At 36.5% G+C, this 23,198-nt stretch overlaps 1 protein-coding gene and 2 long non-coding RNA genes across 11 annotated transcripts; 2 read left to right on the forward strand and 1 right to left on the reverse strand.

Moving 5' to 3' along the window:
- The first annotated feature begins 93 nt into the window (after positions 1-93).
- On the forward strand, positions 94-2,807 carry LOC126819741 (uncharacterized). 6 transcript variants are annotated; one of them, XR_007679730.1, is made up of 4 exons: positions 94-381; positions 1,303-1,463; positions 2,241-2,280; positions 2,462-2,807. It is a non-coding gene; the product is annotated as an uncharacterized LOC126819741 (long non-coding RNA). The 6 variants fall into 6 exon arrangements; XR_007679731.1 differs by having other exon boundaries at positions 94-376; XR_008788028.1 differs by having other exon boundaries at positions 94-247.
- An 885-nt stretch (positions 2,808-3,692) lies between these two features.
- LOC126819742 (uncharacterized) lies at positions 3,693-11,326 on the reverse strand. 4 transcript variants are annotated; one of them, XR_007679735.2, is made up of 5 exons: positions 11,123-11,326; positions 9,786-9,972; positions 7,752-9,034; positions 6,876-7,005; positions 3,693-4,402 (listed from the first exon to the last, which is right to left on the reverse strand). It is a non-coding gene; the product is annotated as an uncharacterized LOC126819742 (long non-coding RNA). The 4 variants fall into 4 exon arrangements; XR_008787985.1 differs by having other exon boundaries at positions 3,693-4,317; positions 6,872-7,005; XR_007679737.2 differs by lacking the exon at positions 11,123-11,326 and adding an exon at positions 10,863-11,089.
- A 69-nt stretch (positions 11,327-11,395) lies between these two features.
- LOC126819726 (HAUS augmin-like complex subunit 1) lies at positions 11,396-21,403 on the forward strand. Its single transcript, XM_050547938.2, has 9 exons — positions 11,396-11,579; positions 12,761-12,935; positions 13,896-14,028; positions 15,719-15,853; positions 16,267-16,390; positions 16,881-16,946; positions 18,984-19,055; positions 19,404-19,451; positions 21,256-21,403. The coding sequence occupies exons 1-9, from the start codon at positions 11,538-11,540 to the stop codon at positions 21,304-21,306; spliced, it is 846 nt and encodes a 281-aa protein (XP_050403895.1). The 5' UTR covers positions 11,396-11,537; the 3' UTR covers positions 21,307-21,403.
- The last annotated feature ends 1,795 nt before the right edge of the window (positions 21,404-23,198 follow it).

Below are 23,198 nucleotides of genomic sequence, written 5' to 3' on the forward strand. Positions count from 1 at the left end.
ACAATATCAAATGAATAAACGAAATAATAACTAAATATTTAAATATATTCTTTTGAATCGTAATCAATTACTCTGAACTATCACTTATTTCCATGCACAATACTGGATCTTCAATGAGTTACTTTCTATTTTTCACTCGGCAACCGGCTGCAGATTTCACTCGGCCAACTTCGGTTACTCCTCTACACCAAACCATGTTTCCAAACAGAGTTATCTTTCCGTGACCCGCAAATTATATTTTTAACTGGTTTGCTTTTGGCGCAATATTCTGATGTTTAGGCTAACACTGTTTTTAACGGCGTCAGCTTCTTATATTTATTGGGCTACAAACACTAAACAGTTATCTTTTATTTTCTGAGGAGATTTTCTGACCTGGGTAATGTAAATGAAGTTTGTTACTTTATAGTAGGCTAGTATTTGACTAAAACTGCATAAATCAAATCTTAATCATAGATGTACCGATTGTAAATAATTTTTTTTGCTGACGAAGTCTTTTCTAACTTTTGGGGTAAGACTACTAACTAAGTAGCCTACATTGAAATTAGTGCTAGTACAGTAGAAGTGGTCTTGGCGTCGGGTAATCGATATGAAAACAAGTCTACATTATAATTATAATTAGGCCTAGATATCTACCTAGTCCGACTTCATTTCAAGCATTTTATTTTAATTTATACCCCTTAAGTTGTAGTAGTGACAGTTTAACTACTACAACAGCAACCAACAGGGGGTCACAGTATCGTGACTCGTGGACTTGTCAGGAGTATAACTTGAGCCTGAGAATGATCAATGAGATACACACAAATGGATAAGTCTGATAATCAGTTAATAAATCAGATGTAACTTGTAAATAAAGGCACTGTATGACAGTGTATGTAGGCCTACATTATATGATATATATTCTAAATACTAATAAATAGGCCTAGTAGTATTGTTTTATTAATATTACCTATTTATTGATTAATAGGGTTTCAGGTCAAACTCAAAGTTTCAAATGATCAAAACGCTCTATATACCAGTCAATGCGTGGGATGGCACCAAAATAAGTGCTTTTCTGTCATATTTGAGTGACGTCATGAGTCATAAGCGGTATTTTCCCTTCAGAATCGCTATACTGGCTAGGCCCTATAGTACCAATTTTAAAACTGAATGAAATCCGCACGTTATTGTCAGCTAAGATTTATTAAAATCATAATTATATATTATAGATCTAATTTCAAATATTATACTTAACTAATAGAATCAATTAAGCTTTTACTATCTAATATGTGAATTTAGGGTAGTTACATTATGTTTCTATTTCAGTGTTCATCAATAGTGGTTTTGATTTTTCACTTGGATTGGTGGAAGAAGGTACCATACAATACTATACTACTGTACTGTGTTAGATTGTTCAGCGTAAATTGGTTTCAAAGACCTTTCCAGTACGCCACGGTATTCAGTATAATCTAAGGAAATTAAAACAGGTGAGCAAGTTACATTGTACTCAAATATGGCTTTACAAAATACTAATAGTACTAGTAGAATTAATCTCTCATTGCCTAACAAAATTCTGCCTGTTGTTATATGTAGAAGCTATATTATTAAACGAAACATAACAAATATTAAATTCTCTAGATGTGAAGAGTCAAAATACATGCCTCCAATTAAAGATTTGGATCAGATTATTGGGTCTATACAAAATGACAAAGACTTTTATATAGATTTGCCATATGGCAATTTCACTTTGGGAGAAATAAAACGTTTTCGTGATTTTTACATTGCAAAAAGAGTAAGACAAGAGTTGGAAAATGAAAACAAATATGTTTTGAATTGGCAACCGATAATTACTACCAGAGTTATGGCCCTTGATCACTTTGAAAAATCTTGTGAACACTCTAGAGGCTAAAGTTAAAATCCAATTGACTTTAAATTTATACACAGTGTTTAAGGTCATGAGACAAGACGCCTATTGATTTTCAGCGAGATCTGATGATTACTGCAAGAGTTATGGCATTGATATGTGAGAGACATCAGTTTAAAGTCGATTCTGGTTATTATAATCTAATGTATGAACTTTGTGTTGATTTTACCAGCCTGTAATTGTGGTATCATAATTAATTGTGATTTTAACATTTTTTTTAGTTAACTATATTAAATGAATTCCAAATGTACGTGTTGGCGAGGGGGTACATTAATAATTATATGTTTTTGTAGTACATGTTCCTTGTTTTATAATAAAACTACGCCCTTTCATTTTTCAGAAGAAAAGTATAGAAAATATTTCCAATTATCTATCTTGAGGTAAATCAGTTTATTATTTTCATTAACAGTTCTTATTTTTGTAAATTTTTATGTAAATCAACTACTTGTCATTGGAGTGCATCTCAAAATTCACTTTCCTTATCTACATAAAGTTTATGTAATAAGTTATAGTGTGTAAATTTGAAGTAAGTTCATATGTTTTTTTATTAATTATTTACAGATCACAGAGATTGAATGCTGCAGGTCTTGTGTTTAGTGTATAGACTAATTGGTGGATGTTATTAACATTAACCTTTTAGCAAAGGTTAGCTTGATGATGTTACTGACTTTGCAGTGTAGTGGAAGATGTTAACCTAACTTTGGTAGACAACAAGCCTAACCCTGAAGTCAACGATGTACAATATGTCAGTGTCACGGTTCCACTACCAAACGTAACGCGAATATAAACAATACTTACGGGTACATGTATTTACTTTGATTGAAATGAGGTCAACTTAAAAATTTGTGTAGATGTGTTATTTGTTGTAACAGTTATATCCATAAAAGTTATATCCATAAAATGTAAATTGTATTTTCTCTATATTAGTATAACAGATTAAACGAAATAAGATTATTTCACTCATGACTCGTAGTCACCCACCATCGTAGAAGTGTCAACATATCGAGAACACGCATTCATGAACCATGATTAGTTGGGACAAATTAATAATGAGGAATACTGTTTTCAAAGGCCTTAAGACAGGAAAGTGGTTATTGGTCACAACATTCATGTGTCACTGCAGGGGAGGGGGTGGAGTCAAATGATAATGCATTCGTGTTGGATAATAAGGTCTGTCATTTAGTGAAGAGGCTTAGCTTCGTTTCCAAGAGTATGGTCGACTGCATTCCCACTGTTAAGATTTCGAGAAACAGGGCCCAGATTCTCACATCAGATACTTGAACCACAGAAAAGGTTACCTTTCAGAAAATTGGCTCTGTAGCCTAAAACTGAATCACCTATATCTCGGTTCAGAGCAAAGCAATCTGACTGAAATTTCAGCATTTTCTGTTTCTATTATTTATTGTTGAACTATTATAGCGAGAACTGTCAGCTCTTATCTAATCTTACCCAATGGCGCCAATGCCCCTTTAAAATGCCCCTTATAAATCTAGTTTAAAATCCAAATATTTGTCTAAACTTTAGACAGACCTTATGATCTACTAGTATTCTCCAGTTGGTCAATTTCATTGCAAGTCAGTCAAAACGGCCAAACATGTCTGGCGAAAATAAGACAAATAAGGTTGGAAGTACCTTCAAAACAAACCATGGCATTTGAATCAATGACAGACCTTATGATCTAAAGCATACATCAGACCACTCAACCACACAACTGGTAAAGACTTTAGACAAATATTTGGATTTTAAATTAGAAACAAAACCATACTGTTGAAGATGTAATTGAGACAAGACATTAGACTAGCACTTATATTTATTAGCAAAAAAAAGCCAACAATTTGATTGGTTTTAGTGCTTAGCCAATCAAAATTGAAATTTCTACTAAAATTTGGATTTGATCTTAGTTAAAATTTCCCTACTTTTAAGTTCTGGTAAAATGTCCTTATGTGTCGGAAGTTCTGATTTGTCGACTAAACGAAAGCGACCAGACTGTCCACCGTTGGCTTTGAGAAATGCGACAATTTTGATCGGTGACATACTTTGCGTTACAATGGTGTACATCTGATTTCTAGTGGAATGATTTATAAAGCGAACTGGAACGGGGAGGTTATACAGTAAGCCGTTAATCTGGCGTGTGATATGATGAGGGAAAGCAGGTCCAAACAGTAGATCTTTTAGCATTTTAACTTTTATGAATTCGTCTAGTCGTGCCTGGGCAGCTTTTAAAATAAATCGTGCCTGGGCAGCTTTTAAAATAAATCTATCAGCATGACGGTAATGTGGTTTTCTAGGATATTTCTTCTTAGCCTGTGAATCTGTTACTTCTTCCTTCATTTCAACATCCGTGTCACTGGTCTCAGTTTCTGAATCAGTTCCCTCAGCTGTAGTAGCTGTAACGTTTTCTCCTGCATCCTCGGCAGCTTTCTTCAACACCTCCGCTTCTTTAAGCAACGTATCAAAACTGACAGATTCTATCACTTGATCAGGTTTAGTGTAAGCAGAAACCTGGAATGAAAAACGATTTACTAAGACATGATATCTAGGTTAACTTTAAATAATGGCATTCATCAATTAAAGGTCAAATCTGTGCCTAGCCAGGAAGGCATTTTTATGTGCAATACAAGAGCAGAACGAAAACCAAGGTGGCTCAGTACATGAGGTGCCAGCTCTGGATAAGCCATCGGCTCAGGGGTTAAGCCACCAGCTCAGTTGGTAAGACAATGTCTCAGTGGGTAAAGACCCACCTCTGTGGGTAAACCGCTGGGTTCTGACTCGGTGTGTAGGACACTGGCTCATTGATAAGAATCTGTTTTTAATCTGGCCAATGAAGTTCCTCAGGTTTTTCCAGCCTTTTTTCGTCTTGTTGCAAGGGCAAGATGGACTGGACAAGAAAAAAGGTCCCTTGTATAGCCATTGGCAGCATGTTGACGGAACGGGAAAAAAATGCACGATACTGGACATGAGATTCTACTCCTTGTCACATACAAGCTTGGCTCAAATTGATTCAAGGACATATCTTATGATCTAAAGGGCATGCATTAGACCACTAGACCAGCCCACCCATATATCAATCTTCTGGTGTTGTCACAGGATAACCCTGCTCAAGGGACAGGAACGTTGCTTCAGTGAAAGGGTGTAGAAATGCAATGCTTGGCTAAATTGGTTTTTATACGCCCACACTGAAATGTGGACGTATATTGCCGTCGCCCCCGTCCGTCCGTCTGTCGGTCCGTCCGTCCATCGTCCACAATTTCTTGTGAACGCTCTAACGCCAAAAGTTATCATCCAATTGTTTTAAAATTGATATATGTTGTTTTCATTAGTGAGATGAAGAAGCCTATTTAATTTCAATAACTTCCGTTTATTACGTCTAGAGTTATGGCCCTTGTTTCACTTTGTTGAACCTTGTGAACGCTCTAATGCCAAAAGTTAACATACGATCTTTGTGAAATTTATATGCAATATTTATGTTAGTGAAACGAAGAAGCCTATTGAATTTCAACAATTTCTGTTTATTACGTCTAGAGTTATGGCCCTTGTTTCACTTTATTGAACCTTGTGAACGCTCTAACTCCAAAAGTTATCATCCGATCTTTCTGAAATTTACATGCATTATTTAAATTAGTGAAACAAAGAAGCCTATTGAATTTCAGCGATTTCCGTTTTTTTACGTCTAGAGTTATGGCTCTTGTTTCACTTTATTGAACCTTGTGAACGCTCTAACTCCAACAGTTATCATCCGATCTTTCTGAAATTTACATGCATTATTTAAATTAGTGAAACGAAGAAGCCTATTGAATTTTTACGTCTAGAGTTATGGCTCTTGTTTCACTTTATTGAACCTTGTGAACGCTCTAACTCCAACAGTTATCATCCGATCTTTCTGAAATTTACATGCATTATTTAAATTAGTGAAACGAAGAAGCCTATTGAATTTCAGCAATTTCCGTTTATTACGTCTAGAGTTATGGCCCTTGTTTCATGTTATTGAACCTTGTGAACGCTCAAACGACAAAAGTTATCAACCGATCTGTATGAAATTTATATGCATCATTTAAATTAGTAAAACAAAGAAGCCTATTGAATTTCAGCAATTTCCGTTAATCATCTAGAGTTATGGCCCTTGTTTCACTTTGTTGAATCTTGTGAATGCTCTAATGACAACAGTTATCATCCGATCTGTTTGAAATTGATATGCATGATTTAAATTAGTGAAACGAAGAATCCTATTGAAGTTCAGCAATTTCCTTTAATTACGCCATGAGTTATGGCCCTTGTTTCACTTTGTTGTACCTTGTGGTTGCTTTAACGACAAAAGTTATTATACGATCTGTATGAAATTTAAAGGTATCGTTTAAATTAGTAAAACGAACAAGCCTATTGAGTTTCAGCAAATTTCCGTTAATTACATCTAGAGTTATGGCCCTTGTTTCACATTGTTGAATCTTGTGAACGCTTGAACAACAAAAGTTATCACCCAATCTGTATGAAATTCATATGCATCATTTAAATTAGTGAAATGAAGAAGCCTATTGAATGTCAGCAATTTCTGTCAATTACTTCTAGAGTTATGGCCCTTGTTCTACTTTGTTGAATCTTGTGAACGTTCGAACGACAAAAGTTATCATCCGATCTGTATGAAATTGATATGTATTATTTGAATTAGTAAAACGAAAAAGTCTGTCGAATTTCAATAATTTCTGTAGATTACTTCCTGAGTTACAGCCCTTGTTTCAGTTTTTAGAACCTTGTGAACCCTCAAACGACGAAAATTATAATGTCATCTGTATGAAGTTGTCTATTAAATGCCCCCTAATTACCTACAAAAGAACAAATATTCGACAACTCTTGTCGACCGCTTGGACGATTTAGCTGCTGTTTAGTTGCCTGGCAACCTATATTTATATAATGTAGGCCCTATTTAGCTCAGGAATCCATAGCCCTAAAGCTAATTCAAGTATTCAACAGAATAACTTACCTCTATGACTGGTTGTGTTTCGTAGAGCTTAAACAAGATATCAGCTGCTGCAAAATTTCTAGAGCCTATCTTACTAAGAGACACTGCAGGTTCGGTTCCAACATCTTCCTTCTGTATCTTCATCTGACATCTTAAAGTAAGATGGACTGACACCCAGGAGGTTTGACTCAATGAAAGACCTTATGAGCTTGGACCACTCAACCACCCCTAAAAACAAAAGAAGAGTAACAAGCAAACTGAACATTTCAAAATTTTGATCAATGGGACAAGACTAGATCTTAAAGCTACAATTTCATATTTGTTAAGTTATATTTTTAAAATTTATTAAAATAAAGCCTTAAAATAGATGGTATCCATACACAGTCCTACCTTGTTAAAGAATAATCCTATTAATCCTATAATTCACTATTGCCAGCTGCGAAATTGGCAAAATTATCATTTTCGAATTCCAACATTTGAAGATAGCTAATGCATGGAGGCAATAGGAAAACAAGGGAAGTAATTGTGTTATTATTTCCTGTGTCAATGATTTTTAAGGGTGGGAAATAATGCCCATAGTCGTATAATAGTGAGTTGATAACCTATTGAGCAAAAGACATAGAAATAATTATGTTTTGACTTTCATAGAAAATATGAAATTCTGGCTTGAAGGCTAAGGCCAGGAAACACAGCCTAGGTCTTACAGTTAAGGCCGGAAGACGCAAGACTACAGTAGGTCTTAAGAGATTCAAGACTAGGTCTTAAGAGACACAAGACTAGGCCTTACAGTTGAGGCCAGAAGATACAAGACTAAGCCTTACAGTTGAGACCGGAAGACACAAGACTAGGCCTTAAGATTATGGCCGGGAGACCAGACTAGGCCTTAAGGCAACTTACCTGAATACACGATCATCATTGTCAAAAAACTCCCATTCCAACAACATATTGTTGACAAAACATGAATGTTGTAAAATATAGAAACCTTGAACTTTACGATCTACTATCCAACTGCCGTCCTCAAAGACAACGATATCCTTGGCTGGTAGTGTTGATATAGGTTTTCGGGTCCATTGTAAGCGATGAAGATTCGAACAGTTATCTTCCGAAATGCAGTTGCCCTTGACACGAAAGTCGATAACATCTGTTGCTGCTTGGTCGTGTGGTTGAAGTTTACTGTGTTGGGGGAGGATGAACTCGGGGTCACAGTTCGTCAAAACCTCTCGGGCTTTAGAGTAAGCGTCTGCTTGGGTATCTGTTCGGTTCTCTGCTTCACCAATCATGATGAGATGACCAGCTAGATAGAGGTTACAGAAAATTTTCTCCTTTTCTATTTCTGTGTTCATGCTACGACGGTACAGACAAATGGGCGTCAATTTTACATCGTTGAAAATTCCATCCAAGACAGTAATGATGGATGCAGGATGCGTGGCACTGCTAAGTTCGTTCATTTTGACAAACTGTTCACGGAGATCAAATGCCCTAGGATTTGGTGCTGCCTTTATCAAAGTGCTCTGAACCTGTGCTTCTGCTTCTGTTATGACAGACTGTTCGACACCATCTAAGATGTTGCCATGTTCAACATTCATGGTGGTCAGTCGTTCAACCACCATATTATAACACAATGACTTAGCAGTTTTTTTGGAAACTGAAACACCTGCACCTTGTAGTATGTTGTCAATAAAGTACATGCCCTTATGATAAACTTTCCCTGATTCAGCTTTACAACTCTCTACATCATATCGACAACGGACTCGACATTTAGCCACAGAGGCCGCCAACTCCATTTTGCTGATTGAATTGGTTGAAGCATATTTAGGATTGGTTAGAATATCTTGGATCTGTTTCAAAATAGATGGTGGGGGTAACTCTGCAATTGTTTCTTTCTCCATCTTAGCAACGGTCGAGTTAAAATTCTCCAGTTTCTCCTTGATAACTTTTGGGGTCATATCATCCTGGTTCAAAATTTCAGTGACAGGAAGGGTACGATAAAGTTCCACCGCCTTCTTGAAACATGACAGTTTGATTTCTTTCTTGTTGATGCCGATAGCTCTGGCTAGGAACACACCACCCAGATTAAGTCGGCCAGTGAAAAAGGATCCGTTCTTTCCTTGTACCATGCCATCGATCAAAAAATCTGGTCTAATTCCAACTTTACAACTCATCAGAGAATTCTCAAACAACTAAAATGAAATAAAATAGGATTTAATGGGAAAGAGAGGAAAATGGGCTTTATTGTTCACTCGACACTAGGTCATTTCGGGACTAACATATAGTTCATTTTATTTCATTTGGGGTCTTTAGCAGTGGAAGGAAACCCTGAGGACATGGAGAAAACGCACGAGGTTGAACAGACGACCCTACTCCTTGTCACGTACAAGCGGGTAATGACGCATTAACGCTTCGACCACCCAAACTTGCCCCACTGGTCTTATGTAGATGGGCAAATAAAAGAATTTTATATGTAATACATGCTTGAATAAAAATAAAAATAAAGCAGAATCTGTGTTTTTAATGAGATTATTGTGAAAAATATTAAACATGCATTATGCAAGAGTTAAACCTTTCAATTTCAGGTCTTTCTTTAGGCCTGAAATCTTATCTAAATTATTAATTAGACATTAATTAACTTATCCAGACCATAATAAACTCCCGATGTCAAGGCTAGCCTTCGATGTCGACTGGATTACAATTCTATATGCTGCTATCGCTCATTGATAATTAAATCACAACAATAGACAATCGAGACTATTAGTTTCGAGGCTAGGCGAAACTTTCATCCGCTTAGTTTTCGGTTCATAGTGGACCAATTTGACTGACATTTTCAGCAAATTCCCTTTACATTATGTAGTTTTTAACTATTATAGTGAGAACTGCTAACTCGTTATCTTATCTCCATCTCCCATAATGTATCTTTAATAAATAAAACCTCACCATAATTTCATTGATTACTTTTTTTTCACTTCGTAAAACATTGAAAGTCGTCGAATTTTTTCTGCTAGCGGGAATTTTGTGGCATCGATTGGTTCTGGGTTGGGTGTTTTGTGTACAGCGGCAGCAGGCAGACCTTTGTTATCAATGGGGCGTGTCTGGCAGCCTGGTAATGTTTCCCATTTCTTCTCTGTAAATAAACCATTAAAAAATGTAGTTTGTTAAAGCTGCATTTAGTAACTGTATTGAATAAACCATGACTAATATACCGGTGTATTAAATACAAGTTTTTTCACAGTTCATTTCTGACGACGTCTTGAAAAGTGTTCTCTTGTATTTATCAAGCCACAAACAAAATAAACTTCTAAATAACTTGTATTCTGAATATTGTTTAGTGCCCAGGTTCACTTTGCTCATTTCTGTTGATCAGCGGCTGGGGAGGGGGGGGGGAATAGGTTTTACATTTAGATTCAGAACGAACATGATTCTTCTACAGCCATCCTTTTTACAGTGGTTACAACTTAAACATACAGGTTTCAAGTTTAACTGACTACCATGACTAGAGAATAGAATAACGTGATTTATCAACGAATTAACAGAATTTTAAAACAAAATTAAAAGCTTTTGAGCAGTAGTACGGTAAAAATTATGTGTGTCAAAAAGATAAGCACCACCGTTTAAAATGAGGTCTGTTTGATATTTAACCATCAACAATAAATTCAGATGGTTTTTATTTGGAACCATGTAATATCCATCACAAAATACTTCCAGCATAAGTCTTGCCACTCCAAGAAGAATAGTGTCAGGTTCCTTTGGTACCATGGTACTAATCAAACAAGAGGTGTTGAGGACGTGATCCAAGTGAGAGAGGGGGGGGGGTGGATGGCTGAATGGTTAGTGTGCGCGCGCTGTATCATAAAGTCTGTCATTGAGTCAACTGGCGTGGTTTCGAATCCCCGGTTGTACGTGACAAGGAGTAGGGTCGCCTGTCCAACCTCGTGGGTTTCCTCCGGGTCCTCCGGTTTCCTCCCACAGCTAAAGATCCCTACGCGCAAGCGAATTATGGAAATAAAATTGAACCATATGTTAGTCGAGTGGACGTTAAACCCCATTTCTCTCTCTCTCTCCAAGTGAGAGAGGGATACACATGACGATGTTTATCACTACTCTTGTCTGTAATCCTCATCCTTTTCCTGACCAGATCATCTAATGGACTCCTATATTTTTCGAAATCCTCAATTAAAAAATATCTATTACTTAAATGACCAAATATTCCTGTCTTGTTTTACTTTAAGGTGGTCCTTAACCTTTTGTCAGTTGTATTTATTTTTATAACTTACTTGCACCACCGGCACTGTTTGCGGGAGTTCCAACACCTCCTATAGAATTCAACTCATTGTTAAAAATATAATTTGCGGGTCACGGAAAGATAACTCTGTTTGGAAACATGGTTTGGTGTAGAGGAGTAACCGAAGTTGGCCGAGTGAAATCTGCAGCCGGTTGCCGAGTGAAAAATAGAAAGTAACTCATTGAAGATCCAGTATTGTGCTATTTCCATAAGTTTCATTGAGGGACGGAAACGATTATCACCGATTATAACTGTAGATCTAAGGGAAATAACTCTGAATTGCGGGAAGTTTGAAGAAAAATATTCCTGTAAACATTCCTGTTTTTCATCATCAAAATTATGTCTGAAAACAAGATGGAATGATACTTCAACAAATTTCCATTCGAAGACTTGATGAATAACAGAATATGGCTTTTAGACCTGATAACATGAATGAAGCCCATCAAGAGGTTATGAATATAAAAGCTTTAATTTTTTATATTTTTTTATGATTTTATATTTTTACTAGGCTGCCTAAGACAAAAACTTGAAAAACGTTGAGATATACTGATGTGTTTGTTTTTAGCTACGATTGGATGCCTTTAGTTTCATCTGGCAAACTTTTGTTTATCTGTAAATATTGTCAGGAAAGTTAAAGGAGCTAAATCGCTAACATTTGGGACCTAGAAATTGACAAAAGTGGGTCGCAACGCATATAATACTGTAATATGAATGTATATAAACTGATTTACATTCAATGGTTTCCGTTTTTACTCCAATTTCAAATCAGTTATGTTCGGCGAAATAGGCCAGCAGTCTCAATCGAGTGCAAATTTCTAGCGTCTGGTTATTCCAGTCTACATACGCCGTTCGATTTGGTGCAATGTGTCTAGCCTCGTCCCTCGAGTCTCTTTTTACAACTGGGACTGAAGCGCATTATGGTACACGATTCGTGTACCAATGGTAAAATGTTTATTTTGTCTTAAATATTGGATATCAAAAGCCCATCTTATTCCGGTAAGATCAAAACATCAATGTTGATTTAATTTGACAAATAAATCGTGTTTTCAGTGTTGGAGATTTTGGATGATATTGAGTTAGAGACTTAGCTACTTTAATCAAGTAGTGTTTTTAATGAAATTGAAAAGACCATTCGATCATAATTACATATCTTGATTGGCTGTTGTACATGACATATTTAGCCCCGCCTTCATGACATTAAAACGTCAAACCTGTTCCGTTTTAAAATGTCATACCCGTTGATTTGTACCCCAGTCAGGTAGGATTATATGCTTAATTAGTTAAATTACTTCCAGAGTCAAGGACCTTGTTTCAGTTTGTAGAACATTGTGAACCCTCAAACGACGAAAATTATAATCCCATCTTTATGAAATTCTTTTGTAAATGCCCCAAATTACCCACAAAAGAATAAATATATGGCACCCAACCCATGTCGACCGCCCAGACGATTTAGCTGCTGTGGGCGTATTTTCCATTGCCTGGCAACCTATCTTTAGTACCGACAGATAATTAAAATATCCAATACATTAGTGCACTACGTCTCTCGGAGTTAGGAATTTTATTGCAATTAGCTCTTACATAATGCATTGATATTTAAAAATGGCTTCATTTGTATAACTTTCTGTTTTAGATTCAAGTATGGTTAGAACAGATATTTGGGGGAGATTCTATTCCACAGTTTGAACTGAATTTAAGAACGCTGGGTATTTTACATAACTTGATGAAAACAAATCAGACAAAAGATAGAGATACTCAGCTTATAATCAAAGACCATAATCAAAAGGCAGAAGAATATACCTCAGATGGTGAGAGAGAGAGAAATGGGGTTTAACGTCCACCCGACACAAACTAGGGTATTTCGGGACTAACATATGGTTTAATTTTCTTTCAATAATTCGCAGGCTTTAGCAGTGGGAGGAAATAAAACACCACTACCATACCATCTAAGGTGGGGGGTTGGATGGCCGAATGGTTAGCACATGCGCGCTGTATCATAAGGCCTGCCATTGAGTCAACTGGCGTGGTTTCGAATCCCCTGTTGTACGTGACAAGAAGTAGGGTCGCCTGTCCAACCTCGTGGGTTTTCTCCGGGTCATCCGGTTTCCTCCCCTAGTTTGTGTCGAGTGGATGTTAAACCCCATCTCTCTCTCTCTCTCTCTCTCTCTCTCTCTCTCTCTCTCTCATTTAGTTTTCAAACTGTTTGCCTGTCCATGTATATATAAGGCTGTCTGAAATTTTTGGGTATAAATAAGGGCCACTCAAACTGGGAAGTGACTTAAGACTAATGGCATTGCGCTACCACTTCAGTTTCGGGGTTATACTACATCAGGTTCAGGGCTCTACCTGTGGAATGCCAGGTAAACATCTAGTGTCTTTATAATTAATATGCAAACATTTCTAGCTTACAAGTGTCAGACGATAAAAACCCAATTTCATGTCAATCATAAAATTAATGTCAGTTAATGCTAGATTGCACTGTTGTGCGATACGTTACGATAGGAGTGTCCGTATTGAGTCCATGATCTGGTATGTGCAGATACGTTCGGATATGTTTCTATGCGATCAACACGATTACTACGGCTGACCTCGATATATGATAGGATCACCATAATTAAATTCACGATTTCAATCGCAGCTCGAATCATGATAGGGGGAATCTAGCATTATATAATTCATCTGGGTAACCCTTATATACCTAGTCAGTTACTTGGGTATCATCTGAAATATCACACCAACTTTATATTATTTGTTCATTAAAACTTCAGGAAAACTGGTGGGAGATATTGTTGAAGGATTATCAATAAAACCAGCGTCATTATCCCAGTCTGGTGTCACAAATCTAAGAACATTAGCTAACCTTGCTTTATTACTTGAAATAAAAGATACATCAGATACCAGGTAATAACTTTATGTCTTATGTATATATTGACGACCACTGACTACACTCATATTATAGTGAGGTTCCCCGGTTGTACGTGACAAGGAGTAGGGTCGCCTGTCCAACTTGTGGGTTTTCTCCGGGTCCTACAGTTTGCTCCCACTGTTAAAGACTGAAGCAGAAGATGGAAATAATGAAATATTTATACCTGAAAAATGGAGAACATGACAAATTCGAAACTAATCTGTCTGACTGGTACCAGTTTTTATCGCCATAAATCTAAAAATAGACCAGTGACCTTGGGGCCTTTCCTCTATAGGTCGCATGTACATGACCTTTAACCTCCCATAATGTACTACTGTTTGATGTTGGGTGGCTTACTGGCTGGGGAAAAAAAAATAGCAGACGACGCTTGACTATACCCGCGGTGATTAATGACCAAGTTGTATCTCTCTATATATAATATGCATGTATGTAAATGAACATTGTATGTGATTTAACTTTTTACTGTTCTGTTATGATATATTAATGTAAGTTGGTAAGCCCAGGGCTCTCCAAACCTGGTACCAACCGCAATAAAGTTTTTAAAAAAAAAAACAAAAAAAAAACCTACGCTCAAATGAATTATTGAAATAAAATTGAACCATATGTTAGTCCCGAAATGACCTAGTTTGTGTCGAGTGGACGTTAAACTCCATTTCTCTCTCTCTCATATTATATTTGTCATAAAATGAATTTGTTCTGGTTTTGGGTGCTTTGTTTAAACAAATTTCACCAAGGAATTAAGGATGGATACAAATTACAATTAGTACTTTAGAAATAATTCCATGTCTTAGGATGGTACCCTTGATGTTGATGATTTCTCAAATATATTTAGTGACCAATTTTCATTACGAATATTGAATTTGAACCAGTTCAATTACAATTATAAAGATTTTAATATTGTTGATAAAGAGGCATTATATAAGATATAAATCTGTCTATTGCAGGTCTTTCTTTAGGCCTGAAATGTTGTATAAACTATTAATTAGACATTAATTAATTTATCCAGACCATAGTCAACTCTCTAGAACAACTAGTACGGTGGTTATGATAATAAACAATCATTGCACACATCTTGTCAAAACTACAAACATTGTAACTTTGCTCAGAATATAGTAATTTGAATGAAATTTCCAATATATTCATTTTGCATTGTCTATTGTTGAACCATTATAGAAAGAACTGCCAATCTGATTAAAATACAGATCTATATTTCATTTCGTTCCATTATACTTTCGATGGCCTCTACTACATGAAGATCTGACCAGTTGTAGTGGAAGGTCGCTTCAGAGGTCATATGAGCAGCTTTTGACCCTATGACATCAGACATTCGCTGAACCAATTAGCGTTGATGTTTCCAGTGAGTTACCCACAGTTCCATGCACCTCATGCCAAAAACTCGCCATAACAGACCGTTTCATTGGCTAATCACTCAAATCATCCAGAACCCAGGTTATATAACAACTCTTCCAGATCCTAGTGTAGTAAAGACAAGTAAAACGCAATTTTGAACTATAAAAAACGAAACGAAATAGGATCTGTGTTTTAATCAGATTGCAAGAATGGTCAGCTCTTTATCTAAATTAACATAATGTATCTTTAATATAACAACTTAATTGATTGAATTATAGGCCTGTTTAATATTTGTTTTGTATTTTTTTTTTCCAGCTTCTATCTGGCTTTACAGCATTTACATAGTGAAGAAACAAGAATAGCAGAAGAAAGAGAAGCTGAACAAAATCTAATTTCACAGTTGTTTGAAAAAACAAAATCATCCCTTATTAAATACAACTCACTCCAAAAGTAAGTTGAATTTAAGGAAATAGAAGAACTTTATAACCAATCAGAAGATCCTCCATCAAAGCTATAAATAGATCATGATGAAAAAAAAATATTGTTAGATTTGAAGGGCAGTGCTAAAAAGCACAGCTCTAGTCCCTCTAGCCCTTCTTTAATTCAAACCCTACCAGCCTTGTCCCTCTAGCCCTTCTTTAATTCGAACCCTACCAGCCTTTCCCTCTAGCCCTTCTTTAATTCAAACCCTACCAGCCTTGTCCCTCTAGCCCTTCTTTAATTCGAACCCTACCAGCCTTGTCCCTCTAGCCCTTCTTTAATTCAAACCCTACCAGCCTTGTCCCTCTAGCTCTTCTTTAATTCGAGCCCTACCAGCCCAGCTATTATCCTTAATAATTATCACCGCCATTTTGTTTTTCCAGGGCTCTTCAAACATCCGAAGAACAGAGTAAAATCCAAAGACCTAAGATTGAAAGTCACATAAAACAAACAGGGTTTTTAAAGAATAAAGCAGAAGAATACAGAAAGTTAATTCAAAAACATCAGGTAAATATAGTTCATATGGTAGACCTTGGTTGTGCATGTAAAAGATCCCTTGGCAGTTGAAATGATATGAAATGAGGTTTAACGTGATACTGTTCTGCTCCGACTGGGCTAATGAAGACGGACATACGCCATACAGTGTGTAATGAGGGAAATTTTGGCCGGACAGCGGCACTATGGCCTTCTCTTATATCGAACTCCAACTGTCAAGGGATCTTTTATGTGCACGCCAATGTGTACACGGGACCTTGGTTTTACGTCCTATCTGAACGAATTCCATTGTCCTTTGTCACCACTGACAAGGACGAACTACGCCGGAAAATCCTGATGAACTTTCTCTGCCAAAGCAGGGATTGAACACACGACCTCCAGACCAGCAAGTCAACATCTTACCCACTGAGCTACCTTGGTTCCTCTTTAAATTTGAAATGACAAATGTCCTTTCATTTCCAAATGAAGTACAGAACTTTATACATGTATAATTATTTTTCAGGGTCAGTTGGTAAAGTTGGACGTTACTCCAGATATATATCATAAGACATTAGTTAATAAAGCTGAGGTTTGTTATTGAATTAGTATTCACAATGATATTTTCTATCCAGGAATCTGAGGGGTCAGGAGCTGGGTATATGACCAACTGAAATTAGTGACGAAAAACGTAGAATATTACGTGAAGGCCTTGATAAAATGTACGAAGTTAACTAATGCGAGATCAAATGGGGTAACACCTGCAAGGTTGACAAATTAATTGTTGCCTAGTCATTTGGATCAAATAGCAGGAACACAAGTGATAACTTTGACAAGAATGATAAAAGCCCATGACAATTGGAATTCAATAAAGGGTCGGCTGTAACACTGCCGTCTCGGCATAATATCAGACTTTATATTTGATTTATTTTGAATAATTGTCCTTTCTACAGAATAAATTAATAAAATAGTAAACATGAATGTTTTCATTTTGTTTTTTGTCTTGATACATGTAATTCATTAGCTCTTGTAGTTAAGGAATGACAATAATTTTATTCACGCTTAAGAAAGTATAAAATTGCCTGGTAATTTACTTTTAATTTTTGTGGTTGAATTGGCCCTTTAAACCGGGTGTGGCTGACTGGCGACTTACCTCATAACAGCCTTTTTATATCCCAACCTCCCACTCCCTCTTTATCTAAATTTGTAATTTTACTTGTTTTAGTATGTGTTTTTATTGTACAGTAGAATCTGTATGAGCAGCCACTCCTATTCAGCGACATCTCCTTGTAAGCGGTCACGATAAATTCCCCCCGTAGAAATTCTGTTGTTTCATCTATTTATTCAACGGTCACTCCTCTAACGCGGCCAGCGGTCACTATTTTACAAATGAATTCAACAAAACATCGCCCATTCAACGGCCATTGTTGAATGATACCATCTTGTCGTTCTTTGTAACACCCCCGCTAATCCCGTGAGTAGTAGTTAATTAACTGGATCCCCACTGATCAGGTAAAAAGAAATGTAAAAATAACAATCAACCCGGGATTATCTGTTAATTAATCTTTTGTTTTATTAAACGACTAACCTGATCATTGTTTTCACGCGTAACGACACATTATTTGATACTGATTGAATAAAATAAAAGTACCGAGTTTTGTCAAGATCATCTAGTATCTCTTTATTGTTAAACAGACGTTTAGCGCCTCCTATAATATTACATACAGAGTTACACCCCCTGTAAATAGTGATAAAATTAGCGATGTATTTTTTTGTTCATGTGCTTTTTTAATAAAATGAATTCATCGATTTTCTTCACAAAAATGGATAAGTAGTATCGAATGCATCACAATGGTAGACAGTAGTATCGAAGGTTGGTACAAAATGACAAGTTTACAGAAGTTATGTCCGAGATTTGAGTAAAGAATTTTCGTTTGTTGCAAGATTCAGCGACGGTCAAATTTACCGCTTCCAATGCATTCAAGCGTAATATTTAATTTATGTCAGCACAAAAAGCACCAAGATTTTATTAAGAGGCCACTCCCGTTATGTTATGTCCGAGATTTGAGTAAAGAATTTTCGTTCGGCGCAAGATTCAGCGACGGTCAAATTTACCGCTTCCAATGCATCCAAGCGTAATATTTAATTTATGTCAGCACAAAAAGCAACGAGATTTTATTAAGAGGTCACTCCCGTTAAGCGGTCACTCCCGTTAAGCGGTCAGTTGTGAAAATTCCCTTGGGTGGCTGCTTAATGCAGATTCTACTGTATATGTATTCTTATATACAATGCAAGACCAGCTTGAAAACTGGAACATTGTTTTACATTACTCCTCTTTCAACATCTGATTAAAAGTCTTATAATGCCCAAACCAGTCTTCTGTCTTGTCTTAGTTGAGAGAATAGAAATTAAATACAAAATATTGTATATAATTTGTTGAACAAACTTTATTCATAATAACACACTCTTTGAGCCATAGTGAACACTTCTTTTAAGGACTCTAGCCGAAAATATTTATTGTCTACAGAACCGCACACAGTGTGTAGAAATTCTTAGCTCTTTCAAATGTTGATTTTTGTTTTATACTGCATAGTATTTTTAAGTTAAAAGTTTTTTCTTTTTTCCCCAGGAACTTCAGAATCTCCAACAGAAACTGACTCCTTTAAGAGCTAAACTTCAGTCGTACCATGATCTACCTCCTGTAAGTAAACACTTGGACTATCCTTACAAATTACTGGGGTTTGGGTGGTCTAGTGGTTTAATGTGTGGACATGAAATCACAAGGTCTGGCATTGAGTCAAGTGGGGTGGTTTCCATTCCCCACTTGTATGTGACAAGGAGTAGGGTCGCCTGTCCAACCGCGTGGGTATTGTCCAGGTCCTCCGGTTTCCTCCAACTGCTAAATTATTAAAATAAAAATTGAACCATGTTGGTCCCGAAATAACCTAGTTTTCGTCGAGTGAACGTTAAAACCCCATTTCTCACACTATTTTAAAGTGGTTACTGCCCCTTATCCCTGGAAGTAATCTTCATAAAATGTGTTTTGTAGGATTTGGTTGAAGCACGAGTTAAAATTGAAGAAATGAGAAGGCAAGTGGTGAGTATTTTATTTTAGTTCAATACGTGGCATGCTACACGTCAAATTTTATATGATGTAAGGGGATCACGTGGCTAAGTGGGTAAGACGTTGGCTCGCTAGCCTGGAGGTCGGGTGTTCGATCCCTGCATTGGCAGAGAAAGTTCATCGAGATTTTCCGGCGTGGTTCCCCCTTGTCAGTGATGCAGGACGGAGGGCCTGACAAGGACAGCTGTCTAGTCCTTCGGATGAAACGAAAAACCGAGGTCCCATGTATACATTAGAATGCACGTAAAAGATCCCTTGGCAGTTGGAATTCGATATAAGAGTAGGCGATAGTGCCGCTGCCTGGGCAAAATTTCCCTTATAGCACACTGTATGGCGTATGCCCGTCTTCATTAGCCCAGCATAGGAGCAGAACAGTAGGACGTTAAACCCCATTTCATTTCATTTATATGATGTAATGTTCCTTTATTTGGTTTGCAGCGTTTTGTTTCTGAAAATTTCAATCTGATTAAAACTATATTTCATTTCGTTTTTTTCATACTTTCCATGGCCTCTACTACATGAAGATCTGACCAGTTGTAGTGGAAGGTTGTGTCAGAGGTCATACGAGCGGCTTTTGACCGTATGTCGCCAGACATTTGATTAACCAATCAACGTTGATGTTTCTAGTGGGTTACCCACAGTTCCATGCACCTCACATCAAAAACTCGCCGTAATAGACCATTTCATTGGCTAATCCCTCACATCAACCAGAACGCGGGTTATATAACAACTCTTCCAGATCCTAGTGTATTAAATACAAGTAAAACGAAACGAAATAGGATCTGTGTTTTAATCAGATTGTGAAAATGTCTACTAACCAAATATTTGAAATCTATATATTTTTCAATATTACCTGATAGATTTCTTTAAATTCATGTTATTATATATTTCATTATGAGGCCTAACCTAATGAAATTATATTAGTCTTAATTGACATTGAATAACGAATATTGAAAATCAGCTCGAATAGCATTGAAAAATTGAATATTACATACATTATTCAAGAGCTAAATCTGCCTATTGCAGGTCTTTCTTTAGGCCTGAAATGTTATCTAAATTATTAATTAGACATTAATTAACCGATCCAGGCCATAATCAACTCTCGATGACATCTTATGTGTCCAATGAGAAGATTTGAATCTGATCTGCTGTTCAATGCCCATTGATGGATTAACTGCAAAAATGAATAATCAAGACTGTTAATTATCATAACAGTGGTAACCATGACAATCGAGGCTACAGTGATTTTAAAATAAGGGTTTTTTCGGCTTAGAGTGAAGCATTTTGACTGAATTTTTCATCAGATTCTCTTTACATTATTAAGTTTTTAACTATTATACCCAGAACTGCCAGCTCTTTATCTAATCTCCCATAATGTATGTTTAACTAAGTAGATGAATGAAAACAAATGTGAATATAGCTATTAAGTGTGGCAATGGTTAATAAAATGAAATGAAATGGGGTTTCGAACTGGGCTAATGAAGCCGCGCATATCCATACATTGTGCTATAAGGGAAATTGCCTGGACAGCGGCACTACGGCCTACTCTTATATCGAATTCTAACTGCCAAGGGATCTTTTACGTGCACGCCAATGTGTCCATGGGACCTCGTTTTTTTGGCCCATCCGAACGACTAGACGGCCAATGCAGGGAGCGAGCCAGCGTCTTACCCACTTAGTCACCGTGACCCCTGGCAATGGTTAATGAGCAGATATTACTTCTTGTATAATTGGAGAATCATAGCCCTAATACTGCTCTTTTTTTCTTCTTTTTTAGACTTTATTAGAAGAAGATCTGTCCAGCAAGATCAATATGATGCATCTGTGATATTTGACTGATTATTAATGACAAAATGAATTTATGTATTAATAAATGAACTGAAGAAATGTAATAATAAAGATTCAAAATAAAAAATTTATCTTCACATTCTTTTGTTTAATAAACAAATATTCCTCAAATTAAAGAGCCAATATTCTGGACTAATAGTCAAATATACTTTCTGAGTCAGACCATACATAATAAAAGGTAGTGTTATGAAATATTACATTGGTCCAAGAAATAGTCATATTGTTCAATCCATTATCCGGATGAAAGTGATGGCTATGAAGTCCACCTTTATATATTTGGAGAGCAGGCAATTTGTTGTGCAGTTGAGGCCCTAGACTAGCACCAAGAATGAGAGAGAAAGAGACAGAGAAATGGGGTTTAATGTCCACTTGACACAATCTAAGTCATTTCGGGACTAACATATGGTTCAATTTTATTTCAATAATTCGCTTGCGCGTAGGGGTATTTAGCAGTGGGAGGAAACCGGAGAAAACCTACGAGATTGGACAGGGGACTTTACTCATTGTTACGTACAACTGGGGAATCCATACCATTTTAGTTGATTCAATACAGACCTTATGATACAGCGCGCACATGCTAACCATTCGACCCCCCCACACAACCCTCACAGACAAACAGACAGAAACGGACAGACCCATTTTAATAGTCTCCTGTTTTCTTTGAAAGACGGGGGACAAAAATAACGTATGCCAGTACCCTACCGCTTCATTATCGTGGCAGTCTTTAAATGTAGTGGCGTACCGTATCATAACCGCCATTTGGGGGAGTCAGTTTTCACATGGCTTTTATGATAACATACAATAAATGAACAAGTGGTTTAAATCTAGTTTATATATACTATTAGCAAAATACATAGCATTAATAATATAAGCAGGCAATATGTGAATAAAATAGTTCATATAAAATATGCAATCAATATTGATTGGTTTCCGATCACAGATAAAATATAAGGTATATTTTGAGAACAGAGAGAGAGAGAGAAATGGAGTTTAACGTCCACTTGACACAAACTAGGTCATTTCAGGACTAACAACTATATTTCAATAAGTAGCTTGCGCTTAGGAGTCTAAGCAGTGGGAGGAAACCGGGGGCCCCACGGAAAACCCACGAGGTTGGACAGACAACTCTACTCCTTGTCATGTTCTAGTGGGGAAATCGTAACCACGGCAGTTGACTCAAGGACAGATATTCTGATCCAACTCGTACGTGTTAACCATTCGGCCACACAACCTCTCACAGTTAAAAAGATTTTACTTTATATCATAAGAAAAGGTCATTCACTTTATAAAAAAAGAGTTCACTTCAGAAGTAAACTTGAGTACGCTTAATAACGAGAGTTCACTTTAGAAGAAAGGAGAGTTCACTTTAGAAGAATGGAGAGTTCTTTTTAGAAGAATGGAGAGTTCTTTTTAGAAGAATGGAGAGTTCTTTTTAGAAGAATGGAGAGTTCTTTTTAGAAAGAAGAGTTCTTTTTAGAAAGAAGAGTTCTTTTTAGAAAGAAGAGTTCAGAAAGAAGAGTTCTTTTTAGAAAGAAGAGTTCTTTTTAGAAAGAAGAGTTCTTTTTAGAAAGAAGAGTTCACTTAAGAGTTCAGGAGAGTTCACTTAAGAAGAAAGGAGAGTTCACTTAAGAAGAGTTCACCTTAGAAAACACAACTCTCTTCAAAACGATGGTTCATCTTAGAAAAGCAAGTTCACTTTAGAACTATTCACTTTGTAAAGGATATTTCATTTACTGAAATGTTCACTTGAGAACAGAGTCTGCCTTCACACAATTTAACAAATAAAAGTTCACTGGAATCACAATAAATGATGTTCAATACCTGTATAACAGGTTCACAGTGTCGTTTTATCAAAAAATATTAAAAGGGTTA

Source organism: Patella vulgata, chromosome 4 (genome assembly GCF_932274485.2).
Source record: "Patella vulgata chromosome 4, xgPatVulg1.2, whole genome shotgun sequence".
NCBI classification, from domain to species: domain Eukaryota; kingdom Metazoa; phylum Mollusca; class Gastropoda; family Patellidae; genus Patella; species Patella vulgata.